General features: G+C 36.3%; 1 protein-coding gene across 1 annotated transcript in view; it reads left to right on the forward strand.

Annotated features, from left to right (window-relative positions):
* The window catches only part of ANAPC1 (anaphase promoting complex subunit 1), a 98,403-nt gene that overhangs the window by 46,425 nt on the left and 25,499 nt on the right, over positions 1-26,479 (forward strand). The window contains 14 exon segments of the mRNA XM_043604003.1: positions 1,089-1,267; positions 4,497-4,711; positions 6,977-7,095; positions 11,718-11,989; positions 14,323-14,557; positions 15,832-15,923; positions 17,495-17,629; positions 17,818-17,900; positions 19,040-19,118; positions 19,841-19,915; positions 22,608-22,684; positions 23,172-23,262; positions 23,358-23,411; positions 24,315-24,508. Of these exon segments, the coding sequence (XP_043459938.1) occupies positions 1,089-1,267; positions 4,497-4,711; positions 6,977-7,095; positions 11,718-11,989; positions 14,323-14,557; positions 15,832-15,923; positions 17,495-17,629; positions 17,818-17,900; positions 19,040-19,118; positions 19,841-19,915; positions 22,608-22,684; positions 23,172-23,262; positions 23,358-23,411; positions 24,315-24,508 (1,900 nt within the window).

Here is a 26,479-nt window from a genome sequence, read left to right on the forward strand (position 1 = left end):
GCTCGAACCCACGAACCGCGAGATCATGACCCAAGCCAGTTGTTCGCTTAACTGAGCCACCAGGCTCCCTCATTACTTTCATAGTTTTATCATCTTTTTTTTTTTTTTAAATGTGTATTTTTAAGAGAGAAGGAGAGATAGAGCATGAACGGGGGAAGGGCAGAGAGAGAGGGAGACACAGAATCTGAAGCAGGCTCTAGGCTCAGAGCCGTCAGCACAGAGCCGGACTGTGAGATCATGACCTGAGCTGAAGTTGGATCATTAACCAACTGAGCCACCCAGGTGCCCCCATAGTTTTATCATCTTTATCTGTTGCTTGGTGTTGTAGGTCTTTGAACTTCATATAAATGAATGTAGATATAAATTATTGTTTTCACTCAATTCATCCGTATTAACTCATGTAGCAGGAGATCATTTTCACTGCTCTATGCTCTATGGTTTGAATATATTCCAGTTTATTCTATTGATGATAGCAGTTGGGCTGTTTCCTCCCTACCCTTTTTTTTGTCATAGTGAGTGAATAGCGTTGCTAATCAGTATGTTAATACTTGTGACTGGTGCACATGTACACAAATTTCTGTATGGCTGTTAATGGACCGTAAGGGGTGGACCTATGTGTACATGCTGCGTGTTTTCCAAAGTGATTGTACCACTACCAACTGTGGATGGGAATTACTATTTTTCTACATAGTTGCCAACACTCGGTGTTGGTTTACTTTAATATTTGTCTGTCAAATTAATGAAATTGTATATTTAGTAGTTTTTAATTTGAGCTTTCCTGATCACTCAGGAAATAAACCATCGTTTCATATGTTTATTGACCATTTGTGTTTCTTTTTTGGGAAATGCCTTTTTGTCCTTCCTGTCTTTCCTGTTGGGTTGTTTCTCTTTTTCTGAAGGTTTTTAGTTCTTTTAAAGAGACCTTTTATACTAATCCCTGATGTTGAGACATTAGTCTGGTAGTAAGGTGAACGGAATCGATTTCTCTTTTTATTTGTCAGGATAGATATTGATTAATTTCAGACAGAGGATAATTGGGACAATAGCAGGTCTGAATGAAAAATGTTCTCCTTTTCTTTCATCACAAGGTTTCACTTTAAGAGACTTGGAAACTCTTCCCTTTGGAATTGCTCTTCCCATCAGAGATGCAATTTACCACTGTCGTGAACAGCCTGCTTCAGACTGGCCAGAAGCTGTCTGTCTCCTGATCGGACGGCAGGATCTGTCCAAACAGGCCTGCGAAGGAAACTTGCCCAAAGGGAAATCTGTGAGTATTAACACTGAAAGTTCAAAGTTCAGGTTTAGTCTCAAAATCAAAGTAGAAATCTTCATTTTTCTCTTAAGTCTTTTTCCCAGTGTATATATCAGTTTGTCTTTTATGTTTTATGCCATGGGGTTTATAATTGGGCAGATACTCTTATGTATGAATTGACATGGGAACAGAGATTTTGTGAAGGCTCTGTTTTGCCTAGACTTTGCTTTTGAGTTAGGACAAGTGCTGAGTGTATACATCCAGTACCATGACTCTTTCTTTACTTGTTGGTAGTGAAATTGGTAAGTAACTACTTTCGTAGTTAATAGCCTCATTTTGAATGTGTAACTGTTTTCTCTTTCCTACTTTTTTTGATGTGAATTTCTCGATTTTAACCTTTGAAGTAGATGTAAATACATCTGTTTAATCACATAAAACTGAAGCCGCAGGAAAAAGTTCTTTGGGAGCTGGGATAAGAGACACTAAAGTTGTTTAGAAGATGTCTAAGATTATCCCTCCTGAAATTCTGTCCTTTGTCAGTCTTCCAATCTGCTTTTACTCTTTTTATTATTATTATTATTATTACTATTATTATTTTTAATTATTTTTTAACTTAACATCCAAGTCAGCATATGGTGCAACAGTGATTTCAGGAGTAGATTCCTTAATGGCCCTTATCCATTTAGCCCATTCCCCCTCCCACAACCCCTCCAGCAACCCTCTTTGTTCTCCATATTTAAGAGTCTCTTATGTTTTGTCTGCCTCCCTGTTTCAATATTATTTTTGCTTCCCTTCCCTTATGTTCATCTGTTCTGTGCCTTAAAGTCCTCATATGAGTGAAGTCATATGACATTTGTCTTTCTCTGACTAATTTCGCTTAGCATAATACCCTCTAGTTCCATCCACATAGTTGCAAATGGCAAGATTTCATTCTTTTGGATTGCCGTGTAATACTCCGTGTGTGTGTGTGTGTGTGTGTTGTGTGTGTGTGTGTGTGTGTATGTATCACATCTTCTTTATCCATTCATCCATCAGTGGACATTGGGCTCTTTCCATACTTTGGCTATTGTTGATAGCGCTGCTGTAAACATTGGGGTGCATGTACCCTTTTGAAACAGCATACCTGTATCCCTTGGATGAAAACCTGGTTAGTTCAGTTGCTGGGTCATAGGGTAGTTCTATTTTTAATTTTTTGAGGAACCGTCATACTATTTTCCAGAGTGGCAGCACTAGTTTGCATTCCTACGCTTTTACTTCGTTTTTTAAAAGTTTATTTATTTATTTTTAGAGAGAAAGTGTACGCACGTGTGCCTGCACATGGGGGAGGGGCAGAGAGAGCGGGAGAGACAAAGAATCCTAAGCAGGCTCCGTGCTGTTAGTGTGGATCCCAACGTGGGGCTCAAACTCACCAACTTAACTGTGAGATCATGACCTGAGCCAAAACCGAGTTGGATGCTTAACCAGCTGAGCCACCCAGGCACCCCCCCCCCCCCCAGTCTGCTTTTATAAAGAATGGGTTCTGAGAAAACTACCAATAGAAAATCAAATACATCATTACTCTCTAATGATCTCTCTTTTAAAATCAGTCTCTTTTAAAACTTAAAAATGGAATTTCTGGTACTTCTTTTAGAACTCTATTTAGCTTAAAAAAAAAAAATGGTAGTATTGCGTTACCCTGAGGATCAGAGAGGATTCTGGGATGGTTTTTCCACTCCAGGTGACTCTTCAACTTTGTTTATATCCCTAAGAGAATAGCACACATTTGCCTCATCGCTTACTAGCTTTTGAACATATTAATCAAAATGTAACTATTTATAATCCACATTAGGTCTTAGGCTGTTAATGCTTCTTCAGACCTTCCGAGTCTGTATCACAATTTGCCTGCTGGGTCTGTGACAGAAGCTGTTGCCGTGGATCCCATCTCCAGCAGCGTTGGCCCAGCATATCTTGCTTTTTGTCTATACTTGTATAACAGCTCTTAGTTGAATTACTATTTGTCTTGTTCTAAACAGAAAACCATTTTTTTTTTTTTTTGCTAATAATATGATGATCCTTTTCTTTACCAAGATAAATTTTAGTATTTAGACTTGTTTTGTTACTATTATGAGAGCAGTTTAGCATCATTAGCACTAAAACCAAATGATATTGATAATCTTTGATTTGTATTTAGGTGTGATTTTAAGTAATTCTGTCTAAATTCAATTTGTTCAGTTATTTGAGACTACCTTTTATAACTTCTATTTTCAGTGCATTGGCTATTTGGGTCTATACTTTATAGCAAACTCACCCATTAGAATATAGTTTTTTTCTAAATTAGATATTCCATAGGAACCATAATGAATATTTATGAACTAAGTAAGAAGGAGTGGTTAATCATATCTATTATTTTTTTTCCAGCTAATGTTGCTTCCACATTAAATGTCATAAAACATTAGCATTTTAAATGGAATTAATTTTTTGTTAAAGGAGTATAAAATCCTTGAGAGAAAATGAGAAGATTTCATGCTATTCATATCTAGGTTGAAGTGTGATTGAATTATTTGGATGGGGAAGGCTCATATGAAAGCACATGCTGAGCTTCTGAGAAAGAATGATAATCAAGGGATTAACCCTTCTCGCTTGTTTTGCTGCAGTCTGATTAAGAAATCCAATTAAGAAACATCCTTATAAAAAAGTGAAAATCAATTATGATCCATTTTAAAGTACTAAAGTAAGAAAGTGCTGTTAACTTCCTCCAGTCTTTGGTATATACCCTTCCAGGTTGTTTTCTTCTGCTTATATTAATCAAAGATATTATTTAAGTTAGCCTGGGTTCTTCAGTAATAGTGAGTGGGTTTCTAGTAATTTGTTTCCTTTTTAGAACATTTAGGATATAGTTATATTTTTATTATTTATTTAGAATGTTTCTCTAATGGAGTCAGCTGACTATTGTCCTAAATCTAATGTTTTTTCCCTTAGCTCAATAAAGAATTTTCCCAAGTGAGCAATATGATTGTACTTTTAAAAAAGACTTCTAGATCTAAGTCCCAGTATACACTGGGTACCCAAACCAGCTTTGTTCTCTGTACTGATAGAGTCATAGTACGTCTATATATAGTACTCTGTACTGATGTACTCTGTACTTTGTTCTCTGTACTGATAGAGTCATAGTACGTCTATATATATATATATCCTATATATCTTTGTGTTCAGTGAGTGCATGGTGGTTGGTTTTTAAATTATTACAACCAAGTCTGTTACTCAGGTGCTCTCATCAGATGTTCCTTCAGGAACAGAAACTGAGGAGGAAGATGATGGCATGAATGACATGAATCAGGAAGTTATGTCATTAATATGGAGTGAAGATTTAAGGGTGCAGGACGTGCGAAGACTTCTTCAAAGTGCGCATCCTGTCCGTGTCAATGTAGTACAGTATCCAGAACTCAGTGACCATGAGTTTATTGAGGAAAAAGAAAACAGGTAAAGGAAACATGTCATTATCTCTTGTCGGTGTTTTTTTTTTTTTTTTTTTTTTAACGTTTATGTATTTATTTTGAGAGAGAGAGAGAAAGTGCGTACATAGGGGAGAGGCAGAGAGAGAATCCCAAGCAGGGGTTGCACTGTCAGAGCAGAGCGTGACGCGGGGCTCAATCCCACGAATCATGAAATCATGACCTGAGCTGAGATCAGGAGTCAGACACTTAATGGACTAAACCACCCAGGCGCCCCTCTTGTCAATGTTTTTTTTGTGCTTTAAAACCCTAAAAAGATACTTCGGAGTTAAAAGTACCATGTATTTTAAGTTTTTGTTCAAACTTGGTAAACCATAACATTTTTTCAAAGTATTTGAAACGTAAGAGGATCTGATGACATAAGTGACCCTCCTCTCGAAATATAGCTATGTGCTATTTAGAAAAGGTGACTCTAAGACCATTTTGCTTAATATAAAGTTTTTAGTGTAGTTTAAACTTATACCAGTAAGTTTTTTTCTGATCTGATCAGTAATACTCTCTGAAACTTCTCTGCTGCCATTCTCTAACATACGTTATTTCTGTTGGTAATTGTAAGACTCAGTAGTACCCATTCTGTGACATTTCAGGGTTGTTGCCTTGGGACAATTCCACTTATATTTTAAAATTCTTTCCTGTCCTGTTAACCTGCCTTGTATCTATCCTCTGTAATTTTTCCACTATGATTTTCTGGTTCTCCTTAACTTTGCTTACTGTGGTACTGCTTTAAGGGGAAGGACCATCCACACTTAGCCTCAGGGTGCTGAAGATCTGAATTAGTCACAATCTTCCTCTCACACTTTCCTCTCCATATATACCTAGGTAATAGAGGAGATTGAGTGACAGAGAAGTTGTGTGAAAGCCCAGGTTGGCCACTATCCGCTGGGTATCTTTGGATGAATTACTTAACTTCTTGTTGCCTCAACTGTAAGAATAGGCATAATTGTAGCATTCGTACATCACAAGGTTGCTCTGTGTGTACAGTGAGTTATTTCTACGTAGTGGTTAGAACACTGTCCAGTATGTAGTAAAGCTGAATGCAGTTAGCCATGATTATTAACTGAGTTCATTGATACGATGCTAGTTTTGTTTTTTTTTTTTTACCTTTTAATATCTCTGAAATCAGAATATGTTTTTCAGTCAATAGGTATTATAGTTTAATTGGCAATTTTTTTTAGTGCCTCATGAAATAGTGATGCGTCTTATAATCAGTGACATCTTAAATAGAAAGGATTACAGTATTGTTTCCGTTATCACAGTTTTGTGGATTATATTTAAGGTTTCTGCTAAAAACATTCTATGGGATTGCCTTGAATTTTTCTGATTCTAAATTAACGTGGGGCATTGTTCCTAAAGAATCTTAGGATAGCAAATTTTCCTCACCAAAAAATTAGAAAAGCTGTATGTGTATACAGTTAGAGAACGTGCTTATGAATAGCTTTGTCTGCAGAGAAAAAGCCTCTGAAGGGATTTTTTTTGTGTCTTCAGATATAACTTGTGTTAAGTGTTTGTTTCCTGGTTATAAATGCCCCTACTTCCACAATTTCTGTTTGATTTTTCTTTTTAAGGGGCTACATGGAACAGGATTTAATATAGAAACAAGAGTGGTATATTATTTTCAAACTAGAGCCCACTGAAGCCATTTTAACCTTGAATGTAACTGATTTATAATGCTATTAATCCTATAAATCTTGGCCATCATGTAAGTGAAACTAATTATTTTTTCCCTGGAGACGCTAGAAATCCACTGGCTTCCAATATAGGGAGTTTCTTTCCTTTCCTATGTACAGGCCACAGAGGTAGCACTACTCAGGCTTTGGTGGCAGAAAGGATGGGAGGAGGATCCCAGAGATGTAGTGGATGCAGTTAGTCTGAAAATAACAAAACGAGGAAACCCAAAACATACAACATTTTCCTTTGAGCAGGTTAGCATCAGAGTGGAATTTTACATTTCTCTTTGTGGATGTCCAGGGAGGGTTGGCTTGATTTATAGCCTGTCTGGTTTTCACTCAAAGCAAATATGAAAAGAAAGGAAATGTATCTCTCTCTTAGAATTTCTAAGGGGAACAGAGTATTAAAATGAGAATAACCACGTTTGGATCACATCTTTGTTTGGATTTACTTTGATGTGATTTCATTTTACCAGCACTTCTTTTGGAATACTTTCCTACAGATTACATTCCAGTTTCTTTTTGCTTAAAGGTTTTTCACATGTTGGTTTTGATTTTAATTATAGATTGCTCCAGTTGTGTCAGCGAACTATGGCCCTTCCTGTAGGACGAGGAATGTTTACCTTGTTTTCATACCATCCTGTTCCAACGGAACCACTGCCTATTCCTAAATTGAATTTGACTGGTATGTTAAATTCTGTGCTCAGCAAGAAAGGAAAATGATTAAGTATTATTTTTAGTGGCGTTGTTGAATTGTTTTAGTTAAAACCAAAGAAGTGTTCTTTCTATCCCCAGTGATTTCATATATTATTAATAGCTATTCTAGTAGTTGTCAAAGCTCAAATAGCAAAGCACAGTAACATTGAGGGACGTAGCATGGAGCCTGTTACTAAGTTTTGCTTTTAATGAAACCATTTCATGATATAAAAAGGCACTTGGGAAAGTTTAGAAAGATACTGATAATGGTGAGGTTATTGAACTTTAAATAATCTTAAAGTAGAATATGTAAATGCTCAAGTACAGTAGTCTCACTTGGTAGGGTTCACTGGTGTTAACATTTTGGTATATATGGTTCTCAGTTTTTTCTATTTTATAATTTTATATGTGCTTAATTATCAGCAAATTTGAATCTGTTTTAGAAATTGTTCTAAAATTTACTGTAGAGGGAGAATCCTTTCATACCTACCAAACATAGGTGTACAATTATATTGTGTATATGTGTAGGTAGGTAGGTATTTGTATACACGTTTTTAATCAACAACTTGATTTTTTGTTTGCTCCAGAGTATTTTATTTAATGGAATATAGTTTATGTAAACAACCTGGTTTTGTTGGAAGTTACCATTTTTTTGCTATTATAAACATGTTGTCAGGAGGGTGTAATCATTTAGTTTAATTGCTTTAAAAGTGGAATTCCTAGGACAGCAAGATTTTAAGGCTTTGATATATTGTTAAATTACCTTTCTGATTGGTTGTGTGGATCTTTATTTCTGTGAGATGGAAGTGTGTTCATTTCTCAATATTATGGGTTACAGTGGGTTTTATAGTGCATGCTCACCTAATGCTAGTTTGAATATGTTCTCAAGGTGCCGGTTGGGTACATTGAAATTATCATTGAAAATTCCTGAACTATAATATGTGTGGTTTCATGAGACCTCTACAAAATATATATATTATACATGCAGTAATATATATAATATATGGAAATATAATTCCACAGTGTTTTAAGTCGCACAATTTAATAAAATCCAGGGTCCCACTTAGGTATGTGGAGATCTTACACATTTAGTAGCATATGGAAAATGAGAGAAGAACACATTTTCATCTTATTATATCTGTTCTGGAGCCCTAATCTTATTTAGAGATACAGCAAGCAGAATTACCTTCAGTATTTGAATTGTTATCCCTCTTAGAGATGAAGCAGTATGGCAAAATTTGACTAATTACTGAATCTTAGAGAACAGGGTATATAGGTGTTCATTCTATTAGTCTTTCAACTGTTTGAAGGTTTTCATATAAAGAATTTGGGTTAAAAAGAAAATAATCTCATGCAAGGTTGGCAAATGTTAAAATGTATTAAATCTGTCAGTGATGCTTGGGTGGGTGTTAAAATATAAATACATGAATCGTCTTTTTTGTTTTCTGAATACATTTAATTAAATTTGTATATTCAAATTTGCATGTTCTGACACTCATCCAAACTTTTATTTAGCCATTTTGGCAAGCTCTTCCCCCCCCAAAAACCTATTATCTTGTTTTAATAGTAAGTTAATTTAGGAAAAGATACTTTCTTAGAATAAACAGCTCTTTAACTCACACTGTTACACCCTATTTGTACTTTTGTATGTTGTTATTCTTATTGAAGAAAATTTGTTTTAGCCTTTGCCTGTCATTTTCTCTTGTGTGTAAATACTCTGTCCTATGCTTATGATGAATTGTCTTAGAAAGTGAGTTTTTTCATTATTAATCTTTCTGCCTTTTGAGAAAGTAAAAGTATACTTCATGAACTTGTCACCCTGTGTGGTGCTGTCATGCACCAGCATTTGAGTTAGCTCTTAGGTACACAAAGTAAAACAAACATATTTTACTTTGTGTGTATGTATATGTATACCAACTCCAATTAAGACATTATGCATCTATTTGAAATTTATTTTACATAACTTCAGAACTCCTTTAAAACCATATTTTCAAACGTGTGGTGAACTGTGCAATTTTGTGCAATATTTGGAATACTTAAACATTCATCCATGGCGTGACTTAATTAATACAGAACATTAAAGATATAAAAAGAATTTGTATTTGCCAGTACACAGTGTAGATCAAAACCAAAAGACTCAAGGAATTCTAAGAGAGCATAGCATCATGAACACTTTTTAAAATTTATTTGTTTTAATGTTTATTTATTTTTGAGAGAGAGGCAGAGGGTGAGCAGGGGAGGTGTAGAGAGAGGGAGACACAGAATCGGAAGCAGGCTCCAGGCTCTGAGCTGTCAGCACAGAGCCAGACGCAGGGCCCAAACTCACGAACTGTGAGATCATGACCTGAGCCAAAGTCATATGGATTCTTAACTGACTGAGCCACCCAGGCGCCCCATTTTATTATTTTTTAGACCTGTTTTTTTTTTTAATGTTTGTTTATTTTTGAGAGAGACGGAGAGTGAGCGGAGGAGGGGCAGAGAAAGAAAGGGAGACACAGAATCCGAAACAGACTCGAGGCTCTCAGCTGTCAGCACAGAGCCGGATGCGGGGCTGACTCACAAACTGCAAGATTATGACCTGATCTGAAGTCAGATGCTTAACCAACTGAGCCATCCAGGGACCCCCTAGAACTTTTTTTTTTTTCATTTATTTATTTTGAGAGAGAGAAAGAGAATGTGTATGTGTGAGCATGTTGTGAAGGGGCAGAGGGAGAGGGAGACAATCCTGAGCTGAATCTGCGTTGTCAGCGTGGAGCCCAATGTGGGCCTCAAACTCACGAACTATGAGATTGTGACCTGAGCTGAAATCAAGAGTCGGACCCTTAAGCCACCCAGGTGCCTCTTCATTTTTTTTTTTTTTTAATAAGCTTTTTTCTGTTTGAAAGAAAAATTTCAAAGCAGTAGGTATCCTAATCAGATCTGATTAAAATTAAATTGGCATCAGTTATCTGATTCTAGCCCCATGTATTTTAGCAAAAGGATGATGAATTATTTTGTTTTTAAAATAATTATTATTATTTTTGGGGGGTAGAGTTGACACATAATGTTACATTAGTTTCAGGTGTACAGCGTAGTGATTCAATAACTGTATGTTATCCTCACCACAAGTATAGGTACCATCTGTCACCATAGAATGTTGTTATAATACCATTGACTATATTCCCAATGCTGCACCTTTTATTTCTGTGACTTACTCATTATATAACTGGAAGCCTGTATCTCCTTCCCACTCTCCTTCACCCATTTTGGCCATTGCCCTATTCCCCTCCTTTCTAGTAATCATCACTTTATTCTCTGTATTTATAGGTCTGATTCTGCTCTTTGTTTATTCATTTCTTTTGTTTTTTAGATTCCACATATAAGTGAGATTATATAGTATTTGTCTTTATCTGTTTGACTTCACTTAGCGTAATACCTTCTAGGTTCATTCATGTTGTTGTAAATGGCACGATCTCATACCTTTTAATGGCTGGGCAAAATTCCTCTGTGTGTGTGTGTGTGTGTGTGTGTGTGTGTGTTTGTGTGTGTGTGTGTGTGTGTGTGTGTGTGTGTGTGTGTGTGTTTGTGTGTATGTGTGTATGTGCGTGCCCACGCTACATCTTTATTCAGTTGTTGATGGATGCTTGGGCTGCTTTCATATTTTGGCTATTGTACATAATACTATAGTAAGCATAGGGGTGAATGTATCTTTTCAAATTAATGCTTTTGTTTTTGAGGGGTAGTGAATACCCAGTAGTGGAATTACTGGATTAAATGGTATTTCTGTTTTTAAATTTTTGAGGAATTTCCATAGTGTTTTCCACATTTACATTCTCACTAACAATGCACAAGGGTTCCTTTTTCTCCACATCCTTGTTAACATTTGTTAATTCTTGTCTTTTTGATTCTAACCATTCTGATAGGTGTAAAGTGATATTTCACTGTGGGTTTGATTTGCATTTCCCAGATGATTGGTGATGTTGAATGTCTTCTCATATATGTTAGCCATCTGTATGTCTTCTTTGGAAAGATGTCTATTCAGAATCTCTGCCCATTTTTAATTAGATTTTTTTTGATGTTGACTTGTAGAAGTTGAATATTAACCCCTTATCAGATATATGATTTTCAAATATCCTCTCCCATTCAGTAGGTTGCCTTTTTGTTTTGTTGATGGTTTCCTTTGCTGTACCAAAGCATTTTATTTTGATGTCATCCCACTAGTTTATTTTTGCTTTTGTTTCCCTTGCTTTAGGTGACATAGTTAGAATAATGTTGCTTTGGCTGATATCAGAGAAATTACTGCCTATGTTCTCTTCTCGGAGTTTTTTGGTTTCACTTCTTACATTTAGATCTTTAATCCTTTGGAGTCTGTTTTTATATATGATGTAAAAAAGTGGTCCAGTTTCAGATAATGAATTATTTTAAACAAGTAGTATTTTTCCACCTTGAATCAGGTTTGACGTACATGTATAAAAGTTTAAGTACTCACAGTAACCTAATATCATTCCAACTATTATGGGGTTAAGGGTTTCAAACGTAGAAAAGGTAATCTCGTTTTCAAAAATCTAAATTGAATAATTACGGATTTATGAATTATTACTCTCTCAATTTTAAATTCGTTTGCCTGAATAGGACGGGCCCCTCCTCGGAACACAACAGTAGACCTTAACAGTGGAAACATCGATGTGCCTCCCAACATGACAAGCTGGGCTAGCTTCCACAATGGTGTGGCTGCTGGCCTGAAGATAGCCCCTGCTTCCCAGATCGACTCAGCTTGGATTGTTTATAATAAGCCTAAGCATGCTGAGTTAGCCAATGAATATGCTGGCTTTCTCATGGCCCTGGGTCTGAATGGGCACCTTACCAAGCTGGCTACTCTCAATATCCATGACTACTTGACCAAGGTGAGACTCTCAGCTCCTGGCATTGTGCCTCACCTGGGCCACTGCAGTAGCTCCTAATCGTTCTGTTTGCTCTTCTTTATTTTTGTTCTTCTAAATCCATTGTTCTCACAGCAGGCAGAGTGATCTTTCTAAAGACTTCCCGTGTCAAAACTTTTTAAAGATTTTGCATTGCTCTTGATACACATTCCAGGAGCCTATTGATCCCACTCGTCCAACTTTGCTTTGTATCTCTCATCCCCTTGCTCTCCACATTCCAACCATAGGGACTGGCCATTTGAGCTTCTTGGTAAACCACATTTTTTCACATCAGAGCTTGGCAAACCAAACTCTTTCTCTTGGTGTGAACTCTTCCATTTTTATGTCATAAAAATTCACCCATTTAAAGTCTACAATTCCGTGGTTTTTAGTGTATTCAAAGAATTGTATATCCATTACTGTTGTTAATTTTGGAACATGTTCATCAGTCCATAAAGGAATCTCATAGTCAATAGCAGTAACTCCATTCCCTTTTCCCTCTAGCCTCTGGCAACCACAGGTCTACTTTCTGTCTCTATGGATTTACTGATTCTGGACCTTTCATATAAATGGAATCATAAAATAGGTGGTCTTTTATGACTGGCTTCTTTGTCTTACCATAATGTTTTCAAGGTTTGTTCATGTTGTATCATGTATTAGCACTTCATTCTTTTTTATTGCTCAGTAGATACTCCATTGTATGGATATACTGTATTTATCCATTCATCAGTTAGTGGATATATGGGTTATTTCTACTTTCTAACTGTTATGATTAGCGATGCTGTAAACACATGCATGTTTTTGTGTGGATGTATGTTTTCATTTCTCTTGGATATATTCCTAGGAGTAGAATTGCTGGGTCATGTGGTAAATGTTTGTTTAAATTTGAGGAACTACCAAACTGTTCCCAGAGTGGCTGTACCTTTTTACGGTCCCACCGGCAATACATCAGGATTCTAGTTTCTCCGCATTCTTGCCAACACTTGTCTGTCTTTTTAATTGTAGTCATCCTAGTAGGTGTGAAGTAATATCTTCTTGTTTTGGTTTGCATTTCCCTGATGGCTAATGATGTTGAGCATCTTTTCATGTGTTCATATACCATTTGTAAGTCTTCTTTGGAGAAATGTGTTCAGATCCTTTATTTTAAAATTGGGTTGTCTTAACCAAGTTGTATTCTTTATATATTCTAGATACTAAGTTCATTAACAGATAAGTGATTTGCAAAAATTTTCTCCTATTCTGTGGGCAGACTTTTCACTTTCTGATGGTATCCTCGAAGCACAAAAGTTTTTAATTTTAATGAAGTCCAGTTCATCTACTTTTTAATTTTTTTATTAAAATTTTTTTTTTAATTTATTTTTGAGAGAGAGAGAGAGAGAGAGAGACAGCGTGTGAGCAGGGGAGGGGCAGAGAGAGAGGGAGACACAGAATCCAAAGCAGGCTCCAGGCTCTGAGCTGTCGGCACAGAGCCCAACCCAGGGCTCGAACTCACACACTATGAGATCATGACCTGAGCTGAAGTCAGACACCCAACCGACTGAGCCATCCAGGCGCACCTCATCTATTTTTTTAATTGCTGTGCTTTGGTATCATATTTCATTTCATGGTCCTGTTGCATTTATACCTGTGCTTTCTTCCAGGAGTTTTATAGTTTTAGCTCTTACATTTAGTTCTGTGATCCATTTTAGAGTTAATTTTTGTGAATGATGTAAGGAAGGGGTCCAACTTTATTCTTTTGCATGTGGTCTACAATGATCACAGCACCATTTTCTGAAAAGACTATTCGTTTCTCATTGAGTTGTCATGGCATCTTGTGGTCACTTAACCATTAATGTGAAGGTTTACTTTCTGAATCACATCAGAGCCATTTACATGTTGTTCTCTCACCTGACCTCATTTTCTCTTACTTTCTAAAGCTAATTTCCTCCCTTTCCACTACTTTTCCTGGCTAATTTGTACTAATCCTTCTGGTCCTATTGTACATTTTACTTCTTCAGAGATTCTTAATAATTCTCCAGCTCCTCCTAATCTAAATTAGGCTTTTTAAAAATACTATTTCATATTATTTTGTGCCTTCTCAGTATACTGCCTTTTAAAGAATATATTTGTATATTTTAATCCAACACTTTTTTCCTCCATTAGGGCACTAGCATTGTGAGAGAAAAGAACTACGTCTGTTTAGTTTGCTGTTGTATTGTCACTTCTCACTCTGCCTGTCAGTAAAATTGCTTACTGAAAGTACTGGCAGGCAGTACTGTATTTAAGACTACATATTTGTTTTGGTAGTGATTTACATTTCATTCTACTTTCTACCTTAGGGTCATGAAATGACAAGCATTGGACTGCTCCTTGGTGTTTCTGCTGCTAAACTGGGCACCATGGATATGTCAATTACTCGGCTTCTTAGCATTCACATTCCTGCCCTCTTACCCCCAACGTCCACAGAGCTTGATGTTCCTCATAATGTCCAGGTGGCTGCAGTGGTTGGCATTGGCCTTGTATATCAGGGAACAGCTCACAGGCACACTGCGGAAGTCCTGTTGGCTGAGATAGGTATGGTATTAATAGTGCTGTGTCTTCATAAGCATACATTTTCCACTCTGCGGGAGCCAAAGTAAAAATGATAGTAAAAATCATAAAAATTAAGGGAAAAATAGTAGCTTTTGTTAGAATATTCTCATGCTAATTAAAAAAAAAGTAATATTTTCTGAGACTGATATTAATGTGCAGATTATTAATTTGCATGTTTATTTGGTGAGCCCATTTTTGAGCTCCAGATCATATTTAATGAGGTAACCTTTGGTCTTTTTTTTTTCTCTCAGTACCTTTTTTTTTTTTTTTTTTTAAGTTTTAGTTATTTTGAGAGAGAGGGTGCATGCATGTGCTCGCACGAGTCAGTGAGGGACAGAGAGAGTGGGAGAGAGAATCCCAAGCAGGCTCTACACTGTCAGCGCAGAGCCTGATGTGGGGATCAAACCGACGAATCACAAGATTGTGACCTGAGTGGAAATCAAGAGCTGGATGCTTAACCAACTGAGCCACCCAGGCGCCCCTAAAAGTATAAATTTAGTATCCAGCCAAACTTTTAGGATCCATACACAGAACTTCTGGCACAGTAGGGTTCACTATTATGTAGATTCAAAATAAGCACCTAGAAATATAACATTTAGCTTAAAAACATTAAGAAATTTTTTTAATGTTTATTTTTGAGAGAGTGCGAGCATGCGTGCATGTGCAGGGGAGGGGCAGAGAGAGGGAGACACAGAATCTGAAGCAGACTTCAGGCTTTGAGCTGTCAGTACAGAGCCCGATGTGGGGCTCGAACTCACAAACTGCTTGATCATGACCTGAGCCTAAGTCAACCAGCTGAGCCACCCTCGTTTATTTACCCACCCGTATTTAGCTTAAAAACATAGCATCCTTCTTGTCCATCATTATCATTTGAACATGTTTTTTACCCCCTCTAATGAGTGGATTGGAAATAGCAAAACAAAAACAAAATGCAAGAGATTAAAAATTAAAATGTTTATGAGCACCCTTCAAGAATTTTTTTCTACTTATTGATAACTTTTTTTTTTTTTCTTAATAAAACCCAATGTTTCACAGTGTCTGAAAGTCATTGCTTTCAAATTGGTACATGAAAAGAACCGTTTTGGGCTTTATTTTGTAGTAAACTGACAATTGTGGATACCATTTGTAGTAATGTATCTTTCTGAGTGAGGTTATATTGAATTCATGGTTCTTACGCAACTTACTAGAAAGTTAATTCTAAGACTTATGATAGAATTTTAAGAGGCCAGCTTGAACTGTGTTATTTTCTTTTACAGGACGGCCCCCAGGTCCCGAAATGGAATACTGCACTGACAGAGAGTCCTACTCCTTAGCTGCTGGCTTGGCCCTGGGCATGGTTTGCTTGGGGGTAAGCCCTCTCTCTGCCTTCAGATGCTTCAGTAATAATTATCTGCATGTTGAGACAAATGATCTTGGTACTTAACTCTGAATACCACTCTGTCTTACTCTGACTTAACCTGATTCTCAGCTCTTTTTTCTTTCTGCATATTTTTCAAAGTGCTAGATTTGGAAATGGAGAGAAATTGTATTGAAAAGTGGGCTTTAAGGTTTCTATCCCCCTGGCTTAGATGTAAATGCTCATGAATGAACTAAGGGAATAAAATATCTCCAAGAATCTAGGACATAAGATGAAGTGGTAGCCCCCTCAGACAAAAAAAAAAAAAAAAAAAAAAAAAAGAAAATTGTGGAAATGTGTATATGATGGGGAGCTTTAAGAGTCTATAGTAGTTGCTAGAGATAAACCATGACCTTCGTTTGGCACCCTGGTATTCACTGGGATCTCAGAATGTTGCCACCATAGTATTTGCTTTGTGGCAATGTAGTATCACTTTGATCCATCTTTAACCACATCCATGATACATAGTGTAGAATTATCAGAAACGTTTCATTAAATGACTGTCACCTAGAATGTGGGTTCCTTAACCACTAGTACAGTGTTATACTGAAACTAAATTATATAAGGAAAGTTCACTGTCTATTAGGTTTTTGATTCTTCACATTTGACACGTGATTAAAGAGGCAGATGGTGCAATGGAGAAGCAGCATACTGGAAATTGGGATCTTGATTTGGTCCTGACCAGTGAGTTATGTCATTTAACTACAGTATTGTCGGTTGATTAAGCAACTCCATGGATTGTTTTATATCCTTGTTTATATCCACCCCTGCCAGTTACTAGCTATGTAGCCTTGGGCTTAATATCTTGGTGCCTCACTTTCCTCATCTATAAAATGGTAGCTATTTGGTAGAATTGTTATATTAAGTAAGTTAATCCATGTTAAACATACAGAATGGTACCTGGAACAGAGAAAGTGTTCAGTAAGTTTATTATTATAGTTATTGTTGCTGATGGGGCACCTGGGTGGCTCAGTCAGTTGAGCATCCGACTTCGGCTCAGGTCGTGATCTCGTGGTCTGTGAGTTCGAGCCCTGCGTCGGGCTCTGTGCTGACAGCTCAGAGCCTGGAGCCTGTTTCAGATTCTGTGTCTCCCTCTCTCTCTGCCCCTTCCCCGCTCATGCTCTGTCTCTGTCTCTGTCAAAAATAAACATAAAAAAAAATTTATAGTTATTGTTGCTGAAAGAGGTCATAGGCATAGTAATGAAAGGACTCAGGTGCTCATAGTTCAAGTCTCATTTATATATCTAATAATTGCTTTTGTTAGTATCATTAACTGTATTATAAAGCCTTTATTTTGTGAAATGAAAGTATTAAATATATTAAGTGTTATAATTCTTAATGTGAATAATTAAGAGCTTGTTTGAATATTAAGTAGTAGTTATGAGTAGTCGTTATTTTAATTAAAAAACCCCACAAAATACACTGCTTTCAAGTTAGTTCATTCTTTTATTTGTCAATTTGTATGTGTTATGGATCTTATTCCATAAGATTTCCTTTCACGTGTTTGTTATTTCCTTTTCCAGCATGGCAGTAATTTGATAGGTATGTCTGATCTCAATGTGCCTGAGCAGCTGTATCAGTACATGGTTGGAGGTCATAGGCGCTTTCAAGCAGGAATGCACAGGGAGAAGCATAAATCCCCAAGTTATCAAATCAAAGTAAGTCCATAGTAAAGCAACAGATCAAAATTTTGGAAGCTAAGAAGTGAATTTGCAAATAGTATGTTTCTTAACAACATTTGTATATCTGTTAATTTTAAGCATAGGCCGGAAGAAGAATTTATATTCAGAAGAATTTGTAATATTTCAGAACTCTTTAACATGAATATTTTTTTTGTTTTTGATAGGAAGGAGATACCATAAATGTTGATGTAACTTGTCCAGGTGCCACTCTAGCTTTGGCCATGATCTACTTAAAAACCAATAACAGGTATCGCATTCCCTGACTCCACCCCTTGCCATGATAGTGTGGCTTCCTTTCTGACCTCAGTAGTAAAACCAGATTAATGAGTTTATTTTCCTTGTATCGATTAGCCTGATTTTAATTCTCTCCAGTACTACAAGTTACATAGATTTTTATCTAGAAACAATATAATCTTGGGGCAGTTTTTATTTTTATTTTTATTTTTATTTAATTCCCAATTTTTATTTTTGTTTTATAGTTGATATCAGTGACAGTAAAAGATGCCCAAATTCCTTTTCATTAATTTTGCATGTTGTTTGAGGATTGGTCAAATCAGAAAAATTTAGCATTATTCTATTCTTGGTTACCATTTGTAAAACTGATTTCTGTTTATTTCAAGAACTTTTGTAATAATCACACCATCTACCTTTCCAAGCCCAATAATTAGTGCTGACTCTTGAAAGTGTACAGTTGGCATTTATTCTTTTACATTTTACTTAGAAAAGGTGGGTAGGAGACATTAAACCATAGTTTAAATTTTAAGTCTTTTTTTTTTTTTTTTTTCAACGTTTATTTATTTTTGGGACAGAGAGAGACAGAGCATGAACGGGCGAGGGGCAGAGAGAGAGGGAGACACAGAATCGGAAACAGGCTCCAGGCTCTGAGCCATCAGCCCAGAGCCCGACTCGGGGCTCGAACTCACAGACCATGAGATCGTGACCTGGCTGAAGTCGGACGCTCAACCGACTGTGCCACCCAGGCGCCCCTAAATTTTAAGTCTTTTAATAAATTTAAAAAATATTCTAAGATTCAAGAGAATTTTCAATGCTGTAAATTTTTCCTGTTAGAAAAAGTGAATGTATGCAGAATTAACAAAGTGGCTAAAAACAGATACTTACTCATCTGTTTGGATGAATAATGTATGTCAGTGCTTTCTTGGTACTGAAGATACAAACAAAACAAAACTAAAAATATGTGCTCATAAAGCTTATGTCATAGTGGGACAGACAGTCATACATAACAAATACTGTGTTAGAAGGTATCGAGTACTGTGGAAAACAGGGTGGTGGATGGAGTGGGGAGAAGGGTCTGAAATCCGTCCTGGGATTCCCATTATTTTGCCCTCTACTTGAGCAGTAATGCTTACTGATCTCCACCACCACCAGATCTATTGCAGATTGGCTTCGAGCTCCTGACACCATGTATTTGCTGGACTTTGTGAAACCGGAATTTCTCTTGCTTAGGGTATGGTACTTTGTAGTTTGTTATTTCTGCTAACATGAGGAGTCTTTAGGGTTCTCAAGTTTAGCTTGTGACTATAGATGTTTCTACAAGGGAGACCTTTTACTATTAATCCATCCTGTATGTAATTGGTAGTATTCTTTTGAAATTTCCCAAATGTAACTTGTAGGAGTGCCAGGAAACACAGCCATGTTGATATGTAATACTAGGAGTTGACATTTCAACTTATTACATTATTCAATAAGCAGTAAGTGCCTGGGGCTTCATTACTGCTTTATTTTATATTCTTTATTCTTTAATTATTAAGATGCAGCATTACTATTAAGAGTATAACTAATGACTGTAACTGTTTGACATTAATTGCCTACATTTTTCCCTTGATTCTTTAGTGTTTAAACATGTATGTTTTTAGCATATGAAAGCCTTTAAGTTCTATAGACAGTGCTAAGATTCTGATTTTTCTTTAATGAAGCAAGTTAAAACTTGCTTTTAAAAAAAGTCCTCTAAACTTTGATAATAATCAACTCAATTTTAGTTTTTTCTGTGTTAAAATCTAAATCTTCAATTTATTTTAACGAGATTAGCCTCAGGTTGATATTATGTACTGTCTTTTTTCAAAATTGCCATCAGTTGGGAACTGATTTTTGCATTATTTAATATTATCATTGTTATTTAATGTATGAACTTTGCCTACTTTGATTAGTTTTATCTGTTACATTTTTAAGACACTTGCTCGATGCCTGATTCTGTGGGATGATATTTTACCAAATTCCAAGTGGGTTGATAGCAATGTTCCTCAAGTAAGTATGTATAATAAATATTGTTAGATTGTTAATAGCATAAATTACAATTTCTTGTGGGATTTTCTAAAACCCTATAAAATACTTTTTAGAATAAAAGCAATATTGATGATTATTTATAGTATCTTTTGAAAACATAGGAACTTTGCAGTTTAAGATTATGTGCTGACCCTAGACTGCAGCTGTGGCCCCAGATTCCAAGAAATTATGGTATTAAAAATGAAATACACCAAAGAACCCTCAAAAAGTATTTTTGACATTTTTAGCCTAATTAAGCACACATTGATTTAAGATGCTATTTTACTTTGTGGCAAGTTTAGATCTCCTATATAATAACCTGTTTTAATTACTTTATAGCATATTTATTTAATAAGCCAAATAGTTAGAAATAAGCAGACTCTTTTTTGAATTCCAAATCAGGGGTGCCTGCGTGGCTCAGTCGGTTGAAGGTCCAATTTTGGCTCAGGTCATGATCTCACAGTTTCTGAGTTTGAGCCCCACGTCAGACTCTGTGCTGACAGCTCAGAGCCTGGAGCCTGCTTCCGATTCTGTGTGTCTCTCTCTCTCTGTCGCTCCCCCACTCACGTTCTCTCTCTCTCTCTCAAAAATAAACATTAAGTTAAAAAAAAAATTGTAAGCCAAATATTGTAAACTAAATATTGCCCTTTAATCAACTGTCCATGTCTGATAGTCTCCGTTCCTTTTTTTTTTTTTTAATTCAAAATTTTTTACTCTTTGTTTATTTTTCTGTGAGAGACAGAGCACGAGTGAGGGAGGGGTAGAGAGAGAGAGGGAGACCCAGAATCCGAAGTAGGCTTGAGGCTCTGAGCTGTCAGCACAGAGCCCGACGGGGGGCTCTAACTCATGAACCGTGGGTCAAAGTTGGATGCTTAACTGACTGAGCCATGCAGGTGCCCCGGTTGTTTTTTTTTTTTTTTTTTTTTTTTTACTTATAAAATAAATCTGTTTATCTTTGAGAACATTATAGTATTTCTTGCAGTATTTTAATAAGAAAAATTTCAAAATATGGGTTGAAAACTTTGTACAACGTCCATATGACTAGTTGGATATTACAGTTAGTATTTTACTTCATAAACTTGTTTAATCACCTATCCCATTTATCGTTTATCCAATCCATCATTTTTTGGTGAATTTCAAAGTTAGTTGCAGACAGTAGTATACTTTTCCTTACATATTTCAGCATATGTATCATTAACTAGAATTCAGTATTTGTTTACATTTTCTTCCTTTTAAGATAAAATTTTATATGATGAAATCCACAGATCTCAAATATTCTAGGTTTGACTATGCATAAGCTCATGGAAACAAACCTCTGTCAAAATGACCAGAAGTGCCCTCATTCCCTGCCCCTTCAATCTATACTCACCTCCTACCCCCAAGGCAGCTAATTTTCTCACATTTTCCCAAAATAAATTAGGTTGCCTGATGTAGAACTTTGTGTTAATGGAATCACATACAGTATATATCCTTTCATATAAGACTTCTTTCAGCCTGATTTTGAGATGTTAAGTATATCAGTAGCTCATCCTTTCTATAGTTAGTAAGTGTTGCATTCTGTGAGTAGTCCTTTGTTTCTTTTTCTGTTCTCTTTTGTTGGATACCTGGGTTGGGTTCTGGTTTTAGCTATTATGAATCAAACTACTGTAGGGGCGCCTGGGTGGCACAGTCGGTTAAGTGTCCGACTTCAGCCAGGTCACGATCTCCCGGTCCGGGAGTTTGAGCCCCGCGTCAGGCTCTGGGCTAATGGCTCAGAGCCTGGAGCCAGTTTCCGATTCTGTGTCTCCCTCTCTCTCTGACCCTCCCCCGTTCATGCTCTGTCTCTCTCTGTCCCAAAAATAAATAAACGTTGAAAAAAAAAATTTCAAACTACTGTAAATATTCGTACACAGATATTTTTGTGGGTTTATGGTTTAATTTCTTTTGGAATTATTGAGATATGGAGTAGATTATATATTTAGTTTGATAACTGATAAATCTTTTTTCTAGAGAGTATACCATTTTACACTTTGTCCAACAATTTATAAAAATCTAGGTGCTGTGTATCTTGTCAGTATTTGGTGGTATTCGTTTTCTTAATTTTAGGTGTTTTGATAAGTATGTGATGATATCTTGTTGTTGTCTCATTTTGCATTTCCCTCCTGGCTAATAAGAATAGGACCTTTTCATTTGTTTATTGCTCCTTCATGTATCTTTTTTTTGTGAAGTGTCTTTTCATATCTTTTGCCTGTTTAAAATTTGTGATGCTGGTCTTTTTGAGCAGCTAGAATTTTTTTCTGCAAACCTTTCTTTCTTTCTTTTTTTCCCAGATTTATGTTTTCCAGATATTCCTCCCAGTCTGTGGCGGTCTATTCATTTTCTTAGTTACTTTTGATAAGCAGAAGATTAAAAAAATTTTTTTAATGTTTATTTTTGAGAGAGAGACACACAGTGTCAGCAGGGGAGGGGCAGAGATAGAGGGAGACATACAATCTGAAGCAGGCTCCAGGCTCTGAGCTGTCACCACAGGGCCTGATGTGGGGCTTGAACTCACAAATTGTGAGATCAGACCTAAGCCGAAGTTGGACGCTTAACCGACTAAGCCACCTAGGTGCCAGTATGTTATTTTTCAAATCATTTAATATTTGTAACTTGAATATTAATGTCCAGGTATTCTTGCTTTTTATTTTGACAGATTATAAGAGAAAATAGCATCTCTCTCAGTGAAATTGAATTGCCTTGCTCAGAGGATTTGAATTTGGAAACTTTATCGTAAGTCATGAAATGTGTAAATCAAACGAGCTACCCTAGCATCTCTCATAAATAAATAGAAATACACTGTGTAGGAGAAGTGCTCTCCTTGATTTGAGTAATTCTGAATCCCCCGTGTTTCTAACCATCACTTATCAGATGTTCAGAGTTGATTTTTTCTTAGTTATTTGTTTAGCTCTCTCAAGTATAGAGCTCTTGCCCTCAAAAAACAATATCAGAGATTTAACTTGTACGTATTCCTTTTATCCTTTCCATTAAAAAAAAATTGGCAGTTCTCAAAAATGATCTTCTTTGCTGTGTGTGAAGCACGTAGGCAAGAGGCACACTTTATCAATCATGCTGATTGAGTAGAGGCACAATTGAGCATTCCCAGGAGAATAAAAACTAGAGAGCAGGAATATTTATTGTTTTTACCCCAAGATAATACTTATAATGAATTTTAAAGCAAAATAAAGGTAGTATTAAATTTCTTGTAATCTGTTTTCAGGCAGGCACATGTCTACATAATTGCAGGAGCCTGCTTGTCTCTGGGTTTTCGATTTGCGGGCTCAGAAAACTTATCAGCGTTTAACTGTTTGGTAAGAAATAACTTAGTTTACTTTGTTCTGTTTTCTTTTTTAACAACGTGTTGATACACTTCTTTTAACTTCAGATTTTTTCTTTTTTTTTCCAGCATAAATTTGCAAAAGATTTTATGACATATTTGTCTGCACCTAATGCTTCTGTAGTAAGTCTTTTTTTTATCATAAATGATCATTCTTCTTGGGAATTAAATTGAATTTGAAGAAAATTCACTGATAATTCAGTTACCTGTGTGTTGTCAAGTGTCTCTGCAGTTTGTTTGAGTTTAGAATGGAGGATTTGAAGTTTTGGCCCATCTTTATATTTGTGTTTTGGGATATTAATTAAGGGCAAGTGTGATCCTTGAAGGATGTACATGGTATTGAATTCTTGTGAGAGCAAAAACCATATCCTTCATGGATTATTGTACCTTACGCCATCCTGTCTCAGGACTGAATATTGTTAACTGGTTTTTAAAAAAATTAGCACTTAGTAAAAATTCAGTTTTGAGACATTGCCCCTCTAGTGACAGGAGAGAGTAAGATTTTATTCTGATCAACACCACACAGATTTATACAACCTTATGTATAATATGAGAAAACTTGAAAGTCAAAAAGTCTAAAAGTAATTAGGTAAATTTCACTGTCGTGTACCTGTACATTGTTGTACCATGGAGCTATCAAACTCATGTTCTCTAAGAATTTTTTATGAGTGAAGATTGCTCATATGTCATAGATTTAAAGAGATAAAAATATCATGTATAGTAATACCTCAGTTTCATTTGAAAAAAAGAAAAAAACCATGGGTATAGAAAAAGATTTGGGGAAAAGGCCAAAATATTTATGGCTGTTGTCATTGGGTATTAGTATTCCAAGGGATTATTATTTCCTTTTTGATACTTTATTTTTTGAATTTTCTACACCGAAGTTGAATTTTATAGAGAAAATATTTGTTTTTTTGCAGATTTTTTAAACTAATAAATATCTGTAGTCTAACGATGGCCAATTTAGTTTGATAATAAAGAACTGTAACACAACAATTGTAGTATGCTGTCTTTTTGCATTTCCAGACAGGGCCGTACAACCTGGAGACCTGCCTGAGTGTGGTGCTTCTGTCTCTCGCCATGGTGATGGCTGGCTCGGGGAACCTAAAGGTTTTGCAGCTCTGTCGCTTCTTGCACATGAAAACAGGTGGTGAAATGAACTATGGCTTCCACTTAGCCCATCACATGGCCCTTGGACTTCTCTTTCTGGGAGGAGGAAGGTAAATGAATATGTATTTTTTCCTCAGTGAGAAGATCTCTTTTTTTTTTTTAACTTTTTTTAAAGTTTGTTTATTTTGAGAGAGATATAGCACAAGCGGGGGAGGGGCAGAGAGAGGGAGACAGAGAATCCTAAGCAGGCTCCTCACTGTCAGCTTGGAGCCCGATGTGGGGCTTGAACTCATGAAATCGTGAGATCATGACCTGAGCTGAAACCAAGAGTTGGATGCTTAACTGACTGAGCCACCCAGGCGCCCTGTAATGAAAAGATCTCTTGAGCAAGATCTATTGGAGTGACTTATCTTGGATTTGAAGATCCATGAAAGTTTTTGATCCTGACTAGCTGTTAGCTTATCCTGGGGTATAATTACACTTTAAAAGGGCCCTTCTGTAGTTTAACCATCAATTTATGCCCTACTTAGTAGTGACCATGGTCACTCTACATTCTTAGAAGAGTCGGTACTCAGTTCTTCAGTGCGCCACCTCCCGTTCCCCACTGTTTAATGACTTTACCCTTCTACTGAACTGAAAGTTCAGGAACACTTCAGTCACCAAGTCCTATGAGAGTTTCTTTTTCTTAGTTTCTACCTTCCTTGCTCTCTTTCCAGCATCTGTCATTCCTGACCTCCTCATCTTTTTATAAGACTTCTCCCTGTAGACTACCATGTAGATCAAGATAGAACTCAGAATACCTGTTTCTACCCTGCTATTCCTTTTCTGTTTATTTTTTTTTAACACTTATTTTTTATTTTTGAGACAGAGAGAGACAGAGCATGAACAGGGGAGGGTCAGAGAGAGAGGGAGACACAGAATCTAAAATAGGCTCCAGGCTCTGAGCTGTCAGCACAGAGCCCGACGCGGGGCTAGACCGCGAGATCATGACCTGAGCCGAAGTTGAACGCTTAACCGATTGAGCCACCCAGGCGTCTCCCTTTTATGTTAATTATTACTTTACTTCTATCCAAAGATAATCACTATTTAGTCTTATAACACCTTAGACTGGCTTTGCCTGTTTTTGAAATGCAAAATTTTTAAATTCAAAATTTATTGGATATAGTACAGTACTATAGATGTATTTTCTCTTCCTTATGGTTTTCCTAATGTTTTCTTTTCTGTAGCTTATTATAAGATTACAGCATACAGTACACATAACATATAAAATGTGTCAATCACCTGTTTATGTTATCCGTAAGGTTTCTAGTCAATAGTAGGCAGTTAGTTAAGCTTTGGGGAAGTTATAAGTTATTCACGGATTTTTGACTATGTGGGGGGGTTGGTACCCCTAATCCTCACATCGTTCAAGGATCAACTGTATTTCTTTAGCTCAACATTGTGAGATTAATCCATGTTGTATGTAGCGATGGTTTATTCATGTTTCTGTGCTGTTGAATTCCATTGTATGATTATTCCACGGTTATTGATCTACTCTGCTCTTGATGGATGTGTTGTTTCTGGCTTGCGGCTGTTATGAATATTGTTTTACATGTCTTTGATTTTGTTGTATATAGATCTGTGAGTAGATCTACGAGTGTATGTGTGTGCTTAACTTTGGTAGGTAATGCCGTCAGTGCTCCAAAGTGGTTGTACCATTTTATATACCCATCAGTGTTGTGTGATGTTCCAGCTCCCCATCCTTTCCAACACTTGGGTAATGTTAGTCTTTTTAATTTTAGCCATCTGGTAGCAGTTGTGGTTTTAATTTCCGTTTCTCTGAATAATGATATTTAGCCCCCTTTATATCTTTAATGGCTAACTGGAAATCTTTTGTGATGTCCGAGTCTCCTCTACTCATTTTCATATTGGGTTATATATTTATTTAAAAAATTTTATTTGTGGTAAAATACACATAAGATTTATCTTCTTAACCATTTCTGAATGGGCAGTTTAGTAGTAGTCAGCATATTCACATTGTTGTATAGCCAATCTCCAGAACTTTTTCACCTTGCAGAACTGAACTCTGTCCCCTTTAAACA

This window comes from Prionailurus bengalensis, chromosome A3 (assembly GCF_016509475.1).
Source record: "Prionailurus bengalensis isolate Pbe53 chromosome A3, Fcat_Pben_1.1_paternal_pri, whole genome shotgun sequence".
NCBI classification, from domain to species: domain Eukaryota; kingdom Metazoa; phylum Chordata; class Mammalia; order Carnivora; family Felidae; genus Prionailurus; species Prionailurus bengalensis.